Source organism: Haliotis asinina, chromosome 14, assembly GCF_037392515.1.
Source record: "Haliotis asinina isolate JCU_RB_2024 chromosome 14, JCU_Hal_asi_v2, whole genome shotgun sequence".
Classification (NCBI taxonomy): Eukaryota; Metazoa; Mollusca; class Gastropoda; order Lepetellida; family Haliotidae; genus Haliotis; species Haliotis asinina.
In genome coordinates this window covers 36,658,699-36,673,907 of record NC_090293.1, presented here as the reverse complement: position 1 = coordinate 36,673,907, position 15,209 = coordinate 36,658,699, and the positions used below count along the sequence as shown (strand labels likewise).

At 39.4% G+C, this 15,209-nt stretch overlaps 1 protein-coding gene across 9 annotated transcripts in view; it reads left to right on the top strand.

Annotated features, from left to right (window-relative positions):
• Positions 1–15,209, top strand: part of LOC137261938 (MAP kinase-activating death domain protein-like) — a 108,580-nt gene that overhangs the window by 23,623 nt on the left and 69,748 nt on the right. For all 9 annotated transcript variants that reach the window (XM_067799748.1, XM_067799753.1, XM_067799754.1 and 6 more), the window contains exons 5-7: positions 8,240–8,371; positions 8,628–8,741; positions 13,964–14,044. In XM_067799748.1, coding sequence (XP_067655849.1) covers positions 8,240–8,371; positions 8,628–8,741; positions 13,964–14,044 — 327 coding nt within the window. The remainder of the gene's footprint in view (positions 1–8,239; positions 8,372–8,627; positions 8,742–13,963; positions 14,045–15,209) is intronic.

Below are 15,209 nucleotides of genomic sequence, written 5' to 3'. Positions count from 1 at the left end.
AAAATTTAGAATTTATTTTGAAATTAAGGTCAAGTTTAGTGAATTGTTGGTAAATCATTGAAAAGTTGAATGCGTACATGTACCTTGCAGGTTGTTTCTGATCATACTGAAATAATTATTAACTTTATCAAAAACAGTGGTAGAAATAAATTAAGGGTCAAATGTAATTCACTGTGATTAAGTTGATTGGTGAGACTGAAGTTGATCAAAAGTGAAACGCATACTCTTGGATAATTAAGCTGCACAAATTCAGTAATAGTTTTGAAAAACATTTGGATGCTTGAATCAGAGATCTACTTTCTTAGCAATTTGTTTTCTCAGCTACATGCTGATGATTGATATCAGCATAGGTTATACTGCGGTTAATTATGTCGCAAGTTTTCCCGTTTGGATTATTCATTTATTGTTGTTTTTTACCTGTAGGTACCAATGAGACATACGCAAATGGAAATAAAAAAGTGAACTACAGTCTATTTCAGTCAACAGTGGACAAATGATTTGCAGTTTTTGAAAACTGATAAACATATAATACTCAGTGAAACTCTGATCATGATCTTGAGTTTTGCAGAATTTATGGCCTGAAAATGAATAACTTGTTTAACAAACAAGTTAAATTCATCAGTCAACTTTTGAGTGAAACGGACTGTAAGTCATAGTTATTCTTTGTGGTATGTCTATGTAGTTATGTGACATAGTGGGATTATTTGAAACCCAAGTAATTTTTCTGTATGAGCTATGTGCAAGACCTGTGACAGATCAGAAATGAAACGTCAATGTTTTCTTCCCATTTTTCAACAATTATTGTATTGGTCAGTGTTGGCTATTTGAACAATGACATTCACAACTTTTGTGTGAAATTTTGTGTGAATATTAAGTAATTATTTGGAGTTTTCAAGCTGAAACAAGATGTCTCCAATTTCAAAATTCATGTCTTATCTGGATCCTCAGTCCCTTTTACCCGCATGTCTAAAAGGACATTGTTCCTAGAACATCGCTGTTTACTTTGACAAGAATTTTCTAGGGAAGACTGGATTAAGATGGACGCCAGTCATTCTTTTTCAAAGAAACAGAATTGTCTGTATCTTCATAATCTTTGAATTCTTTCAGATCTATTCCAATTTCCTGCAAATCGGAATCCAAAAGCAAATTTAAGGCCGACTCACACTCTTCCTTCTCAGATAGACCTTTCCTTCATTACAGTGTTACAATCTTGTGCTGTGTGTTGAGCACGAAGAGGGGGGATATAGTATTAGGCTCTGTCAGTCCGTCTGTACGTCCGTATGTATGTCCGTTGCACAGTGAAAGAATGGTGTCAGTCAGTTTTGATGACCTTGACCTTCATCTCACGGTCACATGGGGACTTTAATGTTTTCCCTTGTGAGCAAGATTTCTCAAGAAACGTTCACTGGATTTTCTTTGTAGTCATCACCAAGCTTTATCAAGGAAAGGTTCAGTGCCCAGTTGATTTTGTTGACCTCCATATAATTTTCAAGATCACGACGACAATTTGAAGATTTCAGCATTCTAAGCTGCATGTTAAGCTTGTCAGTGAGATATCTCAAGAACCGTTCACTCTACTTTCTCCGTATGCAACTCCAAGCTTTGTCAAGGGATGGTGCAGGGCCCATTCAATTTTGGTGACCGTCAGTTGATTTTCAAGGTCATCTATATGTATGCATGGATGTATGGATGGATGGATGAATGGATTGGAATATCTGAAGAACCGTTGACTAGATTCTTTTCATATTTGGTATCACCACTTATCATGTTAAAAGAAAGGTCTCAGTTTGGTGATCTTGACCTTCCATCTCAAGGTCACAAGGGGACTTTAGAATTTTACCTTGTGAGTGAGACATCTCAAGGGAACCATTCACGTCTTGTCTTCAACACCAAGTTTTATCAAGAGAAGATGCAGGGCCCAGTCAATTTGGTGACCTTCAGATTAATTTACAATGTCATGGAGACTGTGTTAAGGGTTTCATACACTGGTCAAGTGACTCTTCAGAATATTTTTGTGTTTGAGCAACTACAATGCAAGATATCAAGAGAGTTTGGGAGTAATATTTTTGTTGACATTTTACTTCATCTTAAACTACGACCTTCACTTTCATTTCTTTTTAAGTTTGATTTGATAATGTGCGGTGACGACCGCATAGTGCCACTGTACTTGTTCTTATCACTCATACTACAGCAGCAGTTGGGTCAGACAGCTAACAGTCAGATATGAGATATGCAGACTCATATGACACTGGCAGGAGTCATATTTTATAGTCTATGCTTGAAAACTATTCTGGTGGTCTACAGGGGAAAGCTGTGTATCACCCACAGTCTGAAACTGGACACCGATCCCCCTTGAGGTAGAGGCAATTTTTTGCGAATGGATGGGACAATGTTGAGGGGGTCGAATGGATGGGACAATGGCATGATTTGCCCTTGGTGCAAGGGCTGTAGCGTTAGTCATGGGCTATACTGCTTGCGGTGGACCCCACTGTCATGAAGCCTGCTTGGCATAAGAGTCATAAGAGCCCAGTGTGATTGAACCAGTGGACTATGATCTGGCCACATTCACAGAGTCAGCCCAGAGAGTTAAACCATGGCAGGTATGAAAGGCACGAGCAGTGTGACTGAAGTCCAGTGCATAGCAACCGTGGTCATTGGCGTTCCATGTGATTGGTCGACCGGTATATGTGGATCACTAGTGTTATGAGAGTGTATTTTTTGTAATTTGTATGATTGATTAAGAGAAAATGATTATTTGGGTCAAAATGTTTAAAGTTTTGAGTGGTAATTATTTTGGGTCACATTACGGATCATAAATGTTCAGTGCTTTTCGTACTTTGGCAGCAGGCTTTAAGGTGGCACTTTTGAGTTACGTCCCTTTGAGTGTGTTTTGATAAGTTGTGCATATTCCCGGAGACTACGAGAAAGTTCTACATTAATGGCGATGGTGGCGCATTTGCTTGAATATTCAAGAATCAGTAACCTTGTATATAAAGGCTGGTTATTGTGTTCACGAAACGGAGACACACACAAAATAAGTGGAGTACATCATTTGCCTACCAGCCTGCCTGCCTCTCCATCAACGTTTGACCTACCTAACCGCTGCCTGACCGCTTTCTGTGTTACATTCAGTGTAACTCTTTCTCACTGTCAATCTCAAACCAAGACTTTGGTGAGTTGATATTATAGTTCTGGCCTATTACTTTAAATTTGACAGTGTTCCATTGTACATGAATCCTCTATTGTGACTCTTTGTATCATGCTGTTTGACTTCTTTATACATATTACTGAAAAGTTTAGACTTGTCTGTGTTATATTTTGCTGGTTCTGAGGGGATTTCTTATACCGTTTGTCACGGTAAATTTTTGACCGTAGCACTAGCACAAGGGCATCTTCCCCAGATAATCAAGCAGCTGTTAACAAGGACAGACTCTAAGAAGTGATTTATCAGAGTTTGTCAAATCCTTGGATGGATGGACATCCTCACCGACTGTCTGTGCAGACAAGATAAGGTCATCACAACAGAGCGGACTTTACTCAGAGACACTTTCAACCAGATTGAAGAGACGTTGGAATATCCCATGATAGATCTGTTTGTAACTTGCCACAATGATCAGTTACCAGGTTATGTCAGCCCAGTATCAGAATCAACAGCTTGGGCAGTGTATGAAATGTCACTATCGTCAGAGAACAAGATAGCCTTCACCCTCCCTGTGTTCAGACTGTGTCTACTAACACCACTGCGTAAACACTTTTGGTAGCACCATCTTGGCTGACCAGATTGTGGTTCACAACACTCCAGGACCTCTTGATAGACTCTCCACTACAACTTCCCCAGTGGTACAGCCTTCTCAGACAGCGGAAGTCCTGCCAATCCCACGACAGTATCCAACAACTTCGTTTGCAATCTGTGGTATTCAGGGACATGCTGTAGGCTCTTATAGCTCACTTCACACATTAATCCAATCCTTCCAGATTAATGGTATTTTGGAATCAGCAGTATTTCCTGAGTGGGATAGTTATGTCTTAGTGAGTTTTTCAATCCCTGAAGAAAGCACCATATGAACCAATGCAAAATGCACCTCTAAAGTTTCTGTCCTTAAGTTTGGTGATGTGATTTTTCTTGAGGTTTGTATCCAGTATTTGATTTGTGGCTGTTAAGAGGTTGCGTAGCTTGTTGAAGGTGGCAGAGGGGAGTGATGACCTGAGCTGTTCTTGGTGATGGGCTATGGAGTTGAGGGTTAGGGCTTTCATCTTACGGTGGTGCTGAATTCTTTCTTTGACAAGGAGGTGGGCGACTTTTTGGAGGATTTTGTTGGCGGCTGGTGACGTGATCAGGCTTCTCAATTGGAGGCTTTGGGAATGATGCGTAGGTCCCGACATTGATGTCACCTTCCAAAGAGGCAACACCATCCAGAACCTCCTGTAAGCAACAGGCAGGCCCACAGCATCCCAGGCGACACAAGGAACTCAAGGAACACCAGACCCAAGTTAATAAACAAGACTCCAAATCAGCCATTGCCGACCACATCAGAGACCACCCAAACCACTCCATCAACTGGAACAACATCTAAATCTTAGAAACGAACCAATCAGACTATAAAATCTGCAAGCTACCAGCGACACTCCACATCATGAAGATTGAACCAGCAATCAACAGAGATGAGGGTTACCAAATCCCACTCGCATATCACTTCATAAAATAATTCTGTACTTCAATCCACTTTGTTATAACAACACTGGCTTCCAATCTCCTATACCCAACTCCTTATTAACTTCTGGCTTCCCATCAGCTTGTGCACATCAATCCCATTATTGAAACAACTCATCGTCTTCTCATTCATTGTAACAACAATTCATTTATATATTCCTCCACAAATTCATTACCCTATACCATTTGCTTGACAACGACATTAGTATTGATGTCGAAACGTCGCACTCACTGAAAACAAACAACTGTTTTGTTCAGTGCAATAATGTAATGCCTGAGTGCTTCTTTTTATCATCCCAACTCTACACGACTGAAACCAGCCTATTGTTTTGTTTGCCATGATACTCTACCCCCTGGGTTACACAATAATGGAATCATCTGACCTACTTATGTTCATGGAAGTGGAGTTATGCAACAGTTTGAAATGGCGGGTGAAATAGTGTTTACAGTTTGTGAAAGTTTGAAATTTGACGTGAAAGTGGAAAATACTTCGACTGGATGTCGAATCAGAACCCTCCAGAATCGAAGAAAAGATCCTTTTCTGATGTACCTACGGTCTGTATCTCATCAAAAACTGTTGATTTTTACGCTCAGCAGTGTTGATATTGCTTTCATGTACTTGCCTCCACATGGGCATGCGGCAAAAGAGTGACAGTGCTGTTTTGTCAAAATGTGTGTACATGCAACTAACTTGAGATTCCTGGAAACTTTGTTTTCATCATATGTAAATGGATTGAGGCCAAGCTTTTCTCAAAGTGTATGAGCATAACAGTGACTGCCTTGCGGGGATGATGGCAGAGCAGAACTCTGGTGGTTCAATTTTTTACATATAGATATTATTGTGATATGATGGAGTTTGAGTAGCATAAATTTGTGTTTCGCCAGACTCTCGCAAATTTCCCATTCTAAATGGAAACAAATATACCATATTCCAGGTAGGTAAATGTTTTCTAACATTTTGCTGCACAATTTTGTATAGATAGGGGTGTATTTTGGTAAGGCATTCTGATTTATGTGTTAGATATTGTTTATGTTAGGGGCTGTGTATTGTAATTGAATGTTTTTATAATAGAGGGTAATATGATAGTGAACTTCCAATAGTAGTGTGGAGGAAATATGATATAATTGTATTTTTTTAGTTTGAATAAATGGTTTTTCTCATCATTTCCATCACGTTTGTTGCGTTCATACACAGCGCTTTTTATCAATGCAATTGCTCAAAAGTGCTGAGTTGACTTTATCCGTGTACAGAGGTGCATCATGAGGCCACTTTTAATATTTGATAGTTCTATTTTGGAACGAAGGATGGATGGTAAATTGTTCCAGAGGAAGGGTCCTGTTCTAGAGAAAGATCTGTCACCATATGACTTAGTTCTAGTTTGTGGTATTTCAAGGAGAGACTGGTCTCTTGAGCGGAGTGATCTAGTTAGGTGATATGGTGTCAGGAGATCTGAGAGCTATTTTAGCACTAGACCGTTTTAGCACTTGTAAACAAGGAGCAGGATTTTATGGTCAATTCTGAAGTGGACTGGAAGCTCGTGTAGGGGTTTTGAGGGCAGGAGAGATGTGATCAGTCCTGTTAATTTGACAGATCAATCGTGTGGCTGAATTTTGTATCATCATTAACCTATAGAGGACTTGTTTTGGCACACCATACAGCAAAGACTTACAATAGTATGATGTCACACATGCCTGAACAAGAGCTTCTGCAGATTTCATGTCCAGGTATCGATGAATCATACCGATGTTATGCAGATGGAAATGAGATTGACGACTGACATTGATAACATGGGGTTCCATGCTGAGGGAAGAGTCAAAGATTACACCAAGATTGCAAACATGTCATTGCAGATTCACCGATGCAAAACTGTGGAAGCAGAATCTTTTTTTGAAGACGTAGAGTTCAGTTTTATCATCATTTAGCTTGAGATGATACGATGACATCCATCTCTTGATGCAATCAACACATTTTTCTACTTTTGAAAAGGAGAACTTGGCTGAAGATGAGTTAGATGGCTTGAAGGATAGATAGATAGAGATGCATACTTAAGCTGTAGGCCCTCACAATATCACCAAGGGGAGATGTGTAACATGTGAAAAGTAGAAGGCCTAGGACGGAGCCCTGAAGCAATCCAAACTTCAAGTATGTTGCCACTGACCTTTCACCCTGAATGACAACTGCCTGCTTCCGGTCAGTTAAGTAGGAGACAAACCACCTTAAAGCAAGACTTTTGACATTAAAGCTGTTTTCAAGGGTAGAGAGTAGCACAGAGTGGTTGACAGTGTCAAAATGCTGCCGATAAATCCAGCAATACAAGAACGACTGCTCCATCGGTGTCTATGCCTCTGAAGATGTCGTTCTGAACCTTCAACAACAGTTTCCGTACTGTGGAAGGATCGATAGGCAGATTGGCTCTCTTCATAGAAGTTGTTTCTGGTTATATGATGTCTGAATTGAGAATCAACCATGGGCTCAATTAGCTTAGAGATGAATGTCAAATTCGATATTGGTCTGTAGTTTTTTATAAATTCATGATCTTCATGATTCAAGATTCTTTTTCTTTATGAGGGTAGTGATAATTGCTGTCTTCAGTTGATCAGGCATTACAGCTTGGCTTGGGAGCTGTTGATGATATACATCCAGATAGGAAGAAGAGATGGAATGGTTTGTTTCAAGAGCCATGTTGGTAATGGGTCAAGCAAACATGATTTCACTTGACATTTGGAGACAAGTGTGGACACTTCATCTTGCGTCACAGATCTGAACGATGACAAAGGAGGGGAGTTCGTGGTTACAGGAATTTGCGTAGCGTCATGGTGATCTTTGAAAGTTTGACGAATGATGTTGATCTTGTCAGTGATGAAATCAGAAAAACGATTAGGCAGGTCAACAATAGATGTGTGAGATGGGAGAACAAGAGAGTTCCGTTTAAACAACATTCTGCTGGCAATGCTGAACACTTCTTTCTGTCCAGTAGCTGATTTAATGGCATCTTTATAGAAGTTTGATATTGCTGTCTCAATCAGTGATGCTAATGCATTGCATTGTTCGCTGTGCTCTGCAAATACATGTGTAGTGAAGTGCCGTGAAATCAGACACATGTTCAATCCAAAATTTTTGAACTGCATAGATCTATGTGGCAAATTCCTGAGTCAAAATCCATTTAGTTGTTATGACCCGCCATCATTGTGGTCAAATGGAAGTAGTTCTCACAATAAGTCTTGTTAATGCGCAGTGAAATGGCCTAAAATCAGATAGCGTCAATCCAGAATTGATGCCGTCTGATTTTTCTGAACAACCAATCAGAATCCAGTATTTTCTTGAGTCATGGTAGAATAACAATTAAGAACTGGTTGGGACGTTAAGTTTTGGGACGTTTAGGAAAAGGTTGTGGATTTGATTAGTTCAGTTTTTGAATTTGTCATATAAACACCTAATTTCTTTTTTCTAGGAAATGTATTTGTAGAGCCAAATCACTGAAGTTTCATTCTTGCTGTGTAATTTGAATTGACGGATATGTGTTTCAGGTGGTGCTCCAATCCCGTGACTACAATGCCTTATCTATGAGTGTGATGGCATTTGTGTCCATGCTATATCCCTTGGAGTACATGTTCCCTGTCATCCCACTGTTGCCTACTTGTATGGCATCAGCTGAGCAGGTGGGTAGTTTACATGCTTAGACTAAACAGGCTTAGCATTGAATTTTTTACAAACCTGTCCAGCCTTAGTCAAAATATTTTTACTCTTGAACACAGATCCAGACAGATCCAAGATAAGTCTCTGAAACAACAACAACAACAACAGCAACAGCAACAACAACAACAACACACACAAGCACCCAGGCTCACACAGAGCAAGCAAACACACATGCACTCAAGTTAACTAATCAGTCCTATTTGTCTGTGTTTGTTGCAGTTGTTGCTGGCCCCAACCCCCTACCTGATTGGTGTTCCTGCCAGCTTCTTCCTGTACAAGAAAGACTTCAGGGTGCCTGATGATGTGTGGCTTATAGACCTTGACTCCAACAAGGTAAACAAATTCCTGCATCTTACTCTTCACAGTAAATATGAATCCACGTGTTGTATGGAGACAATTTTAGCCTCATTATCAGATGAATATGTTAAATTATTGTCCGATTGGTTTGATGTTATGGGAAGTCTTAATGCTAGATTATTATTATTGTTATTGCTATGTTTTACAGATTAAAATTGAAATGCAGCAGAGAGCGTTTGGTTGATCCTGGGAGAGTCGGGCTGGTAAGGCTCATCATCAGCTCAGGGCCCTCACCCCTCTACAAGCTGCTCAGACAGCGAATGGGACTTCTCCCAGGAAACTCTGCTTGGTCAAACCCAACAAGAGCTTTCCGGAGAATATGAAGGCTCCCCAACACTGCAGCCTTCTGCATTACCCAAATTGTCAGAAGGGCTGTGCTTCCAGTGGAGAACCCAGGCACTCTCCTGTTCTGTGCCAAGAGTTCAGGAGGTACCAAACCAAAGTTACTGAGAACAATGGGGAGCCTGATGACCGTGTACTTGGGATGCAAGCGAGACATTTCAAAGGCGAGGTCTGCATATTTATCATGCCTTTCCTGAATCTTTCCAGTCACATTGTTGTCAAAAGGGACAGAAAATTCAGTGATATAAATAAATTGATTGGCTTTATCAAAAGGACAAGATCAGGCAGGATAGATGTTACATATTATTTTGTGTATTTTGTTTCTAAAATGTACATCAAATACAAATGGTTGATGAACTATTTTTGTTTTCAACAGTACCTCTTTGTTTGGTGAAAGACTAATGTCATTTATGTTTTAGGTAACAGTAGATTTATCAGAAAATGTTATCATTTGATGAAAAAGAGTCCACATACATGCAATAAGTTATATGGTGTCTCTGGTGAAAGTAAACAGGCCTCACATTCTGTAAATAGAAATTATCCTGCCTTATTTTCTTTTACTGGGTTTAGGAGCAATGTCATAATATGAAATTAATCTATTGAACTATCAAGGATTGTTGCTGTTTGCTGAAGTGTCTGATAATGGTATATTCAAATTATTTAGTGTTCAGTATCCTAAACCATCATAAAACAAGAAATGTTAAGAACAGTCTTCTTTGAATAACAAGATGCCAAGGCCTGAGCACTCTTTCTTTAGGGTCTTGAAGCATTTGATATATATGTCTTTATCACATATATATGGCAATGAAAAATTCCAAATTGAAATCTTAATGAAATAGCTCCAAACTGGACAATCAATAAAAAAAACCCCACTCATTACAGAGATCAGTACTATTAGGGAAAAGAAATCTGTTTGCCCCTGGTGCCACCTTATATGATTACCTTGATGCCACAGACTAACACAGGTTGCCCCTCCTGCTCAACAATTAATTATCTGTCACTTGTAGTTTTGATATTCCATATTCACAACATCACTACCACCAAATTATTCTGGGTGTGGTATGATAATTTTATTTTACTTCACAAAATTTCATGACATGAAAATGAAAGTGTAATCATTGCTTCAAGACAGTTTAGATCATCAGTCTGTTTCCCAGATGAAGTCTGTTCTTAACAGTAAAATATGGACATGGACAGTGTGCAAGTAGGTAAAAAGTATGGCCATAAATATGAAGTACATTTTGCAGTTCAGGTTGCACTAGTGCAATATCTAAAAGCTATATGGAGGCATGGAATGAGCCACATGACATGATTTTTTTTTATATGAATATGCACACAAGGCAGCCTATCTGATGTGAAAAATTACCTGCCTTATACTAGGTAGAATTAACTTTGAAAGCTCTGCTGTTTGGAGTAACAGAATAATTTAAATTTTGCTCCAAATTCGTGAACAAAAGATGTGATGTTTAGTTGTTTTAATGTCTAAAATAAATACTGATTCACAAAGACGGTGACAGTTGTTTTCTAAGCAGTCATTAATTTTTATTAAATCCATTTACGTTACATTCTCACACTAGCTCTGGTTTCGTTCGTTTCTGCGAAAGGAAAAATGATTTCATTCATGACATCTTCAATCATCAAAATTGTACTTCTTGTGACGATATACACAGAACAATATAATGTTATTTATAAGTCTTCCCGTGTCAGAACATTCTTTGAAAAGAATAGACCACGAAAATCATCGTCTTCGGATTTGCTAAACTAAAGATCAACACATCGACGGCTAACTTGAGGAAAAATACTACAACACAAGCAACAAATGACAACTGCTATTGAACACCACTGACAGTAAATAATTGAGGATGACTGAAAGGTAATTCTGTTGTATAGTATGGATCTTAAGGGAATTTGAATCAATTTAGAAAATGTATCAATGGTTGTTTTCCAACTCGTTTATATTTTACCTCCATGAGTGCCATGCTGTGTATGCGCTTCCGGTTTCATCAAGGGTGGGTACAATTACAAATTTTGGGATATTGCTTCCTGATCTGCATTATATAGGTATTTTGTCGTTTTCTTTCAATGTATATGAGTTCAGATTCTGCTTATGAACGCATATTTTCAAACGTCCTTCGTGTCTTGTCACTTCGAAAAAATGCAAAGTTGGCCACGCCCTTTCAGGTCACCTTCGGCTGTCAACATTGTGAATGTTGGAAGGTTTATCAAACAAAATCAAAATAAACTCGCTAAATATGGTAATTTCTGTGCAGATACAATAACATTTACCTATTCACACCATGTAATTAATTCCAGATAAAATAGTTGGATATATAGAAAGGATGGCACATTTTCTTCGGCATCACGATGCATGTGGACTTGTTTGTTTACTGCCGTTGCCATGATCGTTCCTGTTAGTCCAATTGATGATTCACGCAGATAATTAGTTTTACGTTTGGGGATTGCTTTTATGTTGCATAAAACTGTATCATTCGCCTCGACACTTCAATGACACAGAGAATGCATCATTGATTTAATGTCAGAAATATTGTTATTTGCAGTAGAGAACAAGATCATTATTGAGTCGATATCATAAAGTACAGTTCTCACCCGATTCAGTGTTGGAAAAGTATGAACACCATACCCTTTTGATAAACAAGGAAAGGATAGTAACGATTAGCAGTGGCCATGCCCTATTCAATAAATCAAGGGGAGCTAATCTTAGTTTTGCACAAGATAGGAGCGGTTTCCCTTTGTATATTATGCTAATGCTAAAATATCTGGCACACCCAAATACAATGTATGTTATGTATCGCACATCTCCACATATACTGAGTCAAAAAAGAAACTTCACATTCTTTCTTCAAGGCACTATTAAAAAACAAGAGATGGTAAGATGGTTACATTGTTATTGTTTCATTGCTGAGATCTGTATGATGTACACGATACACTGACAGTCCCACAATCAGTAGCATTAGGCTACACCGCCGTTCCAAAACATGGGTATACAGAATGTCAAGTCACAAGGATAAAAATTTCTCAGTTCAATATTGTGTATGACCACCCCGCGCATTCACCACTGCCAAACACCGTCTCCTTATTGACTGCCTGATGCTTGTGAACACGTGGTTGGGGATTCTGTGCCATTACCCTTGCAAGGCAGCGCCAAGTTCCTGCAAATTCTGAGGCTGGTTCCTAAGACCACAAAGCCTTCTCCCAAGTGAATCCCAAATGTGCTCTTTTGGGGACCTCGATGGCCAGCCCATGACGTTGATTGCAACGTTTTGAAGGAAATTTTGTGTCAAAATCGGGGTATGCGGCTGAGCGTTATCATACTGAAACTGTAGACCTGGACCATGAGCTGCCACGAAAGGAACGAGTTCAGGGGTGAGCACCTGATCGCGGTGAGGTTTCCATGGATGACCAGAATTCAGGAATGGTTGTTCCCACAGAAAGCACACGGCACCATGCAATGTCCGTCCCCGAATCTGTCGACTTCCTGTACACAACATGGGGCATACATCATCTCCAGATGCTATGCCTGCGCGAATCTGAGTATAAACCTGGATTCATTGCTGAACATGACTGATTCCAGTCTCTGGGTCCATTAGAGGTGATGTTTGGCCCACAGCAGACATTGACGTTGATGAAACGGCGTCAATATTATAATTACATGATGCCATTTAGAAAGTGGTTCCTAATCACCAGCACACAAAGTCAGCCGCCTAACGCGCTCAGTCACTGCAACTTCCACAAAAGCGAAAGTCTGACAACTGGTAGTCTAGACTGCGTACTTTGTGTACCCCTCTGATAAGTGTAAATTGGCACGGCTCCCACGGCCTAAAGCTATGATTACACAATGCCATTTACAAAGTGGTCAAATGCAACATGTCATATTTGGAATTTCACTTTCTCAATAAAGTACAAATTCTAGTACTTTTTTGTTTGAGTCCCATCCGGGATTCGAACCCGCACCCTCAGAGTCAATCACCTAATCACCAGCACACAAAGTCAGCCACTGTGACTTCCACAAAAATGAAAGTCGGACAACTGGTAGTCTAGACTGCGTACTTTGTGTACCCTTCTGATAAGTGTGCCAATTTACAAATGTGCAAATTTTGGTGTGTGAGACAGACATCAAAAACTTACAGGACCCAATGTCCTATTACTTTGAAACACCATTCGTGAACACTGCATTGCGGGGGACATTGATGACTTTGTCTCTTTGCTGTTCCCTGCCGCAACGCGGAACGGGGGACCATGTAATCAGCAGCGTCCGTATGCACATCCGTCCGTACATACATATGTATGTCCCGTTTCCCGTTAATGCTGTACCCAATGTTTTCAAATTTGGTGACAACCTACAAAATGGGGGATGCGCAATTTTGTTGACCCTGAACTTATTTTCAAGGTCACTGTGACTCTTTGACCACTATTCAAACTCTTGTTAATGTGATACCTCGAGAACTGTTGTACCCAGTGTCTTGAAATTTGGTGAGAGCCTACATTAGGGCATTGCACGGACACTAGTCTATTTGGGTGACCTTGTTCTTATTTGCAATATGACCACAACACTTTGTCCACTTTTTGAACTTAATTTAATGCAGTATTCCATAAAACATTGCAACCAGTGTTTGTTGACAGCCTACATTGGGTTATTATCCAGACACCAGTCATTTCAGCCATATTGTGTGTGACCAAAAAGGAAATAGTAGTGATTATGTTTTGAATATATCTTCTTTAGAGGTGGGGGACATTGCCATGTTATTGGCAAACACTTGTTTGTTTTCAAATGCAAATTTTGTAATTCAATTTTTGAGGAATACTGGAATTAGGTTTTCATGTCAACAATGTTCCAGATCACCATGCCCACAAATGCAGAGGCTCTGCCTCCAATGCCAGATCCTGAAGGTGCTAGCCTGAAGACACATCTCAAGCAGGTGAGACATTATACATTCCACTGGTGGCTGGAACATGCAGATTTTGAGCAGAGTGAAGGCAGGATTCATTATTGACAAAGAGCAAACCAGCTGATACCTCTGTTGATCAGAGTGTTAATTCTCACCATAGCATTTGAGTCTTAGTTAGATACTTATTTCTGTCAGATGTGATCCAGGATGTTTGTACCCATCACAATGTCGTTTAATGATATTTATCATATATATTTAGAATTAGTGTCTTTGTTTCTCAAAGTGTTGTTAAATATCATTTTCATTGTTTTCAGAGTTTTTAGTTATTTGTTGCATGCTATGTTTCTGCTTTATAAATTTTTATCATTTGTTACATGCCGGGGGATATAGTCGACGCCTCGTCTGTCTGTCCGTCAGTCCGTCCGTCCGTAATCATTTTTAGACCAAACTTGATAGAAATAATGATCTCAGCCTATGGTTTTGCCTTTTGCTATTTACAGATTTTTGGCATTTATATTTTTTTTGTTTTTCCATGGAACATTTTGGTGTTAGTCTTATGGTGGGGTGGGCTTCGTTTCCGGAGAAGAACTCAAAAACCGTTCAATATTTTTCTGCAGAACTTGGAAGATATATCAGTCTGAACCTAAAGTGGTGCCTTTTGCTATTTACAGGTTTTGGTGATTTATTATTTTCTTGGTTTCCATGGAAACGTTACGGACATAGTCTCAAAAGTGAGAGTTGTGTTTTGTTTCCGGAGCAGAACTCAAAAACCGTTAAATATTTTTCTGCAAAACGTGGTAGATATATCAGTCAGAAGCTGAAGTGGTGCCTTTTGCTATGTACAGGTTTTTGAGATATATTATTTTCTCGGTTTCCATGGAAACATTTCAGACCAAGTCTGAAAAGTGAGAGGTGCGTTTCGTTTGCGGAGCAGAACTCAAAAACTTCTTAATATCTGTCCATAAAACTTGGTAGAAATGTGTTGCAGACCCCAAAGTGGTGCCTTTTGCTCTCTACAGGTTTTTGTGATTTATTATTTTCTCGGTTTCCATGGAAATGTTTCGAACTTAGTCTCAAAATGGAGGGATGGGCTTCCGTTTCCGGCGCAGAAATCAAAAACCATTCAATGTTTTCCTGCAAAACTTTGTAGATATATCTATCAGAACCTATAGTGGTGCCTTTTGCTATGTACAGG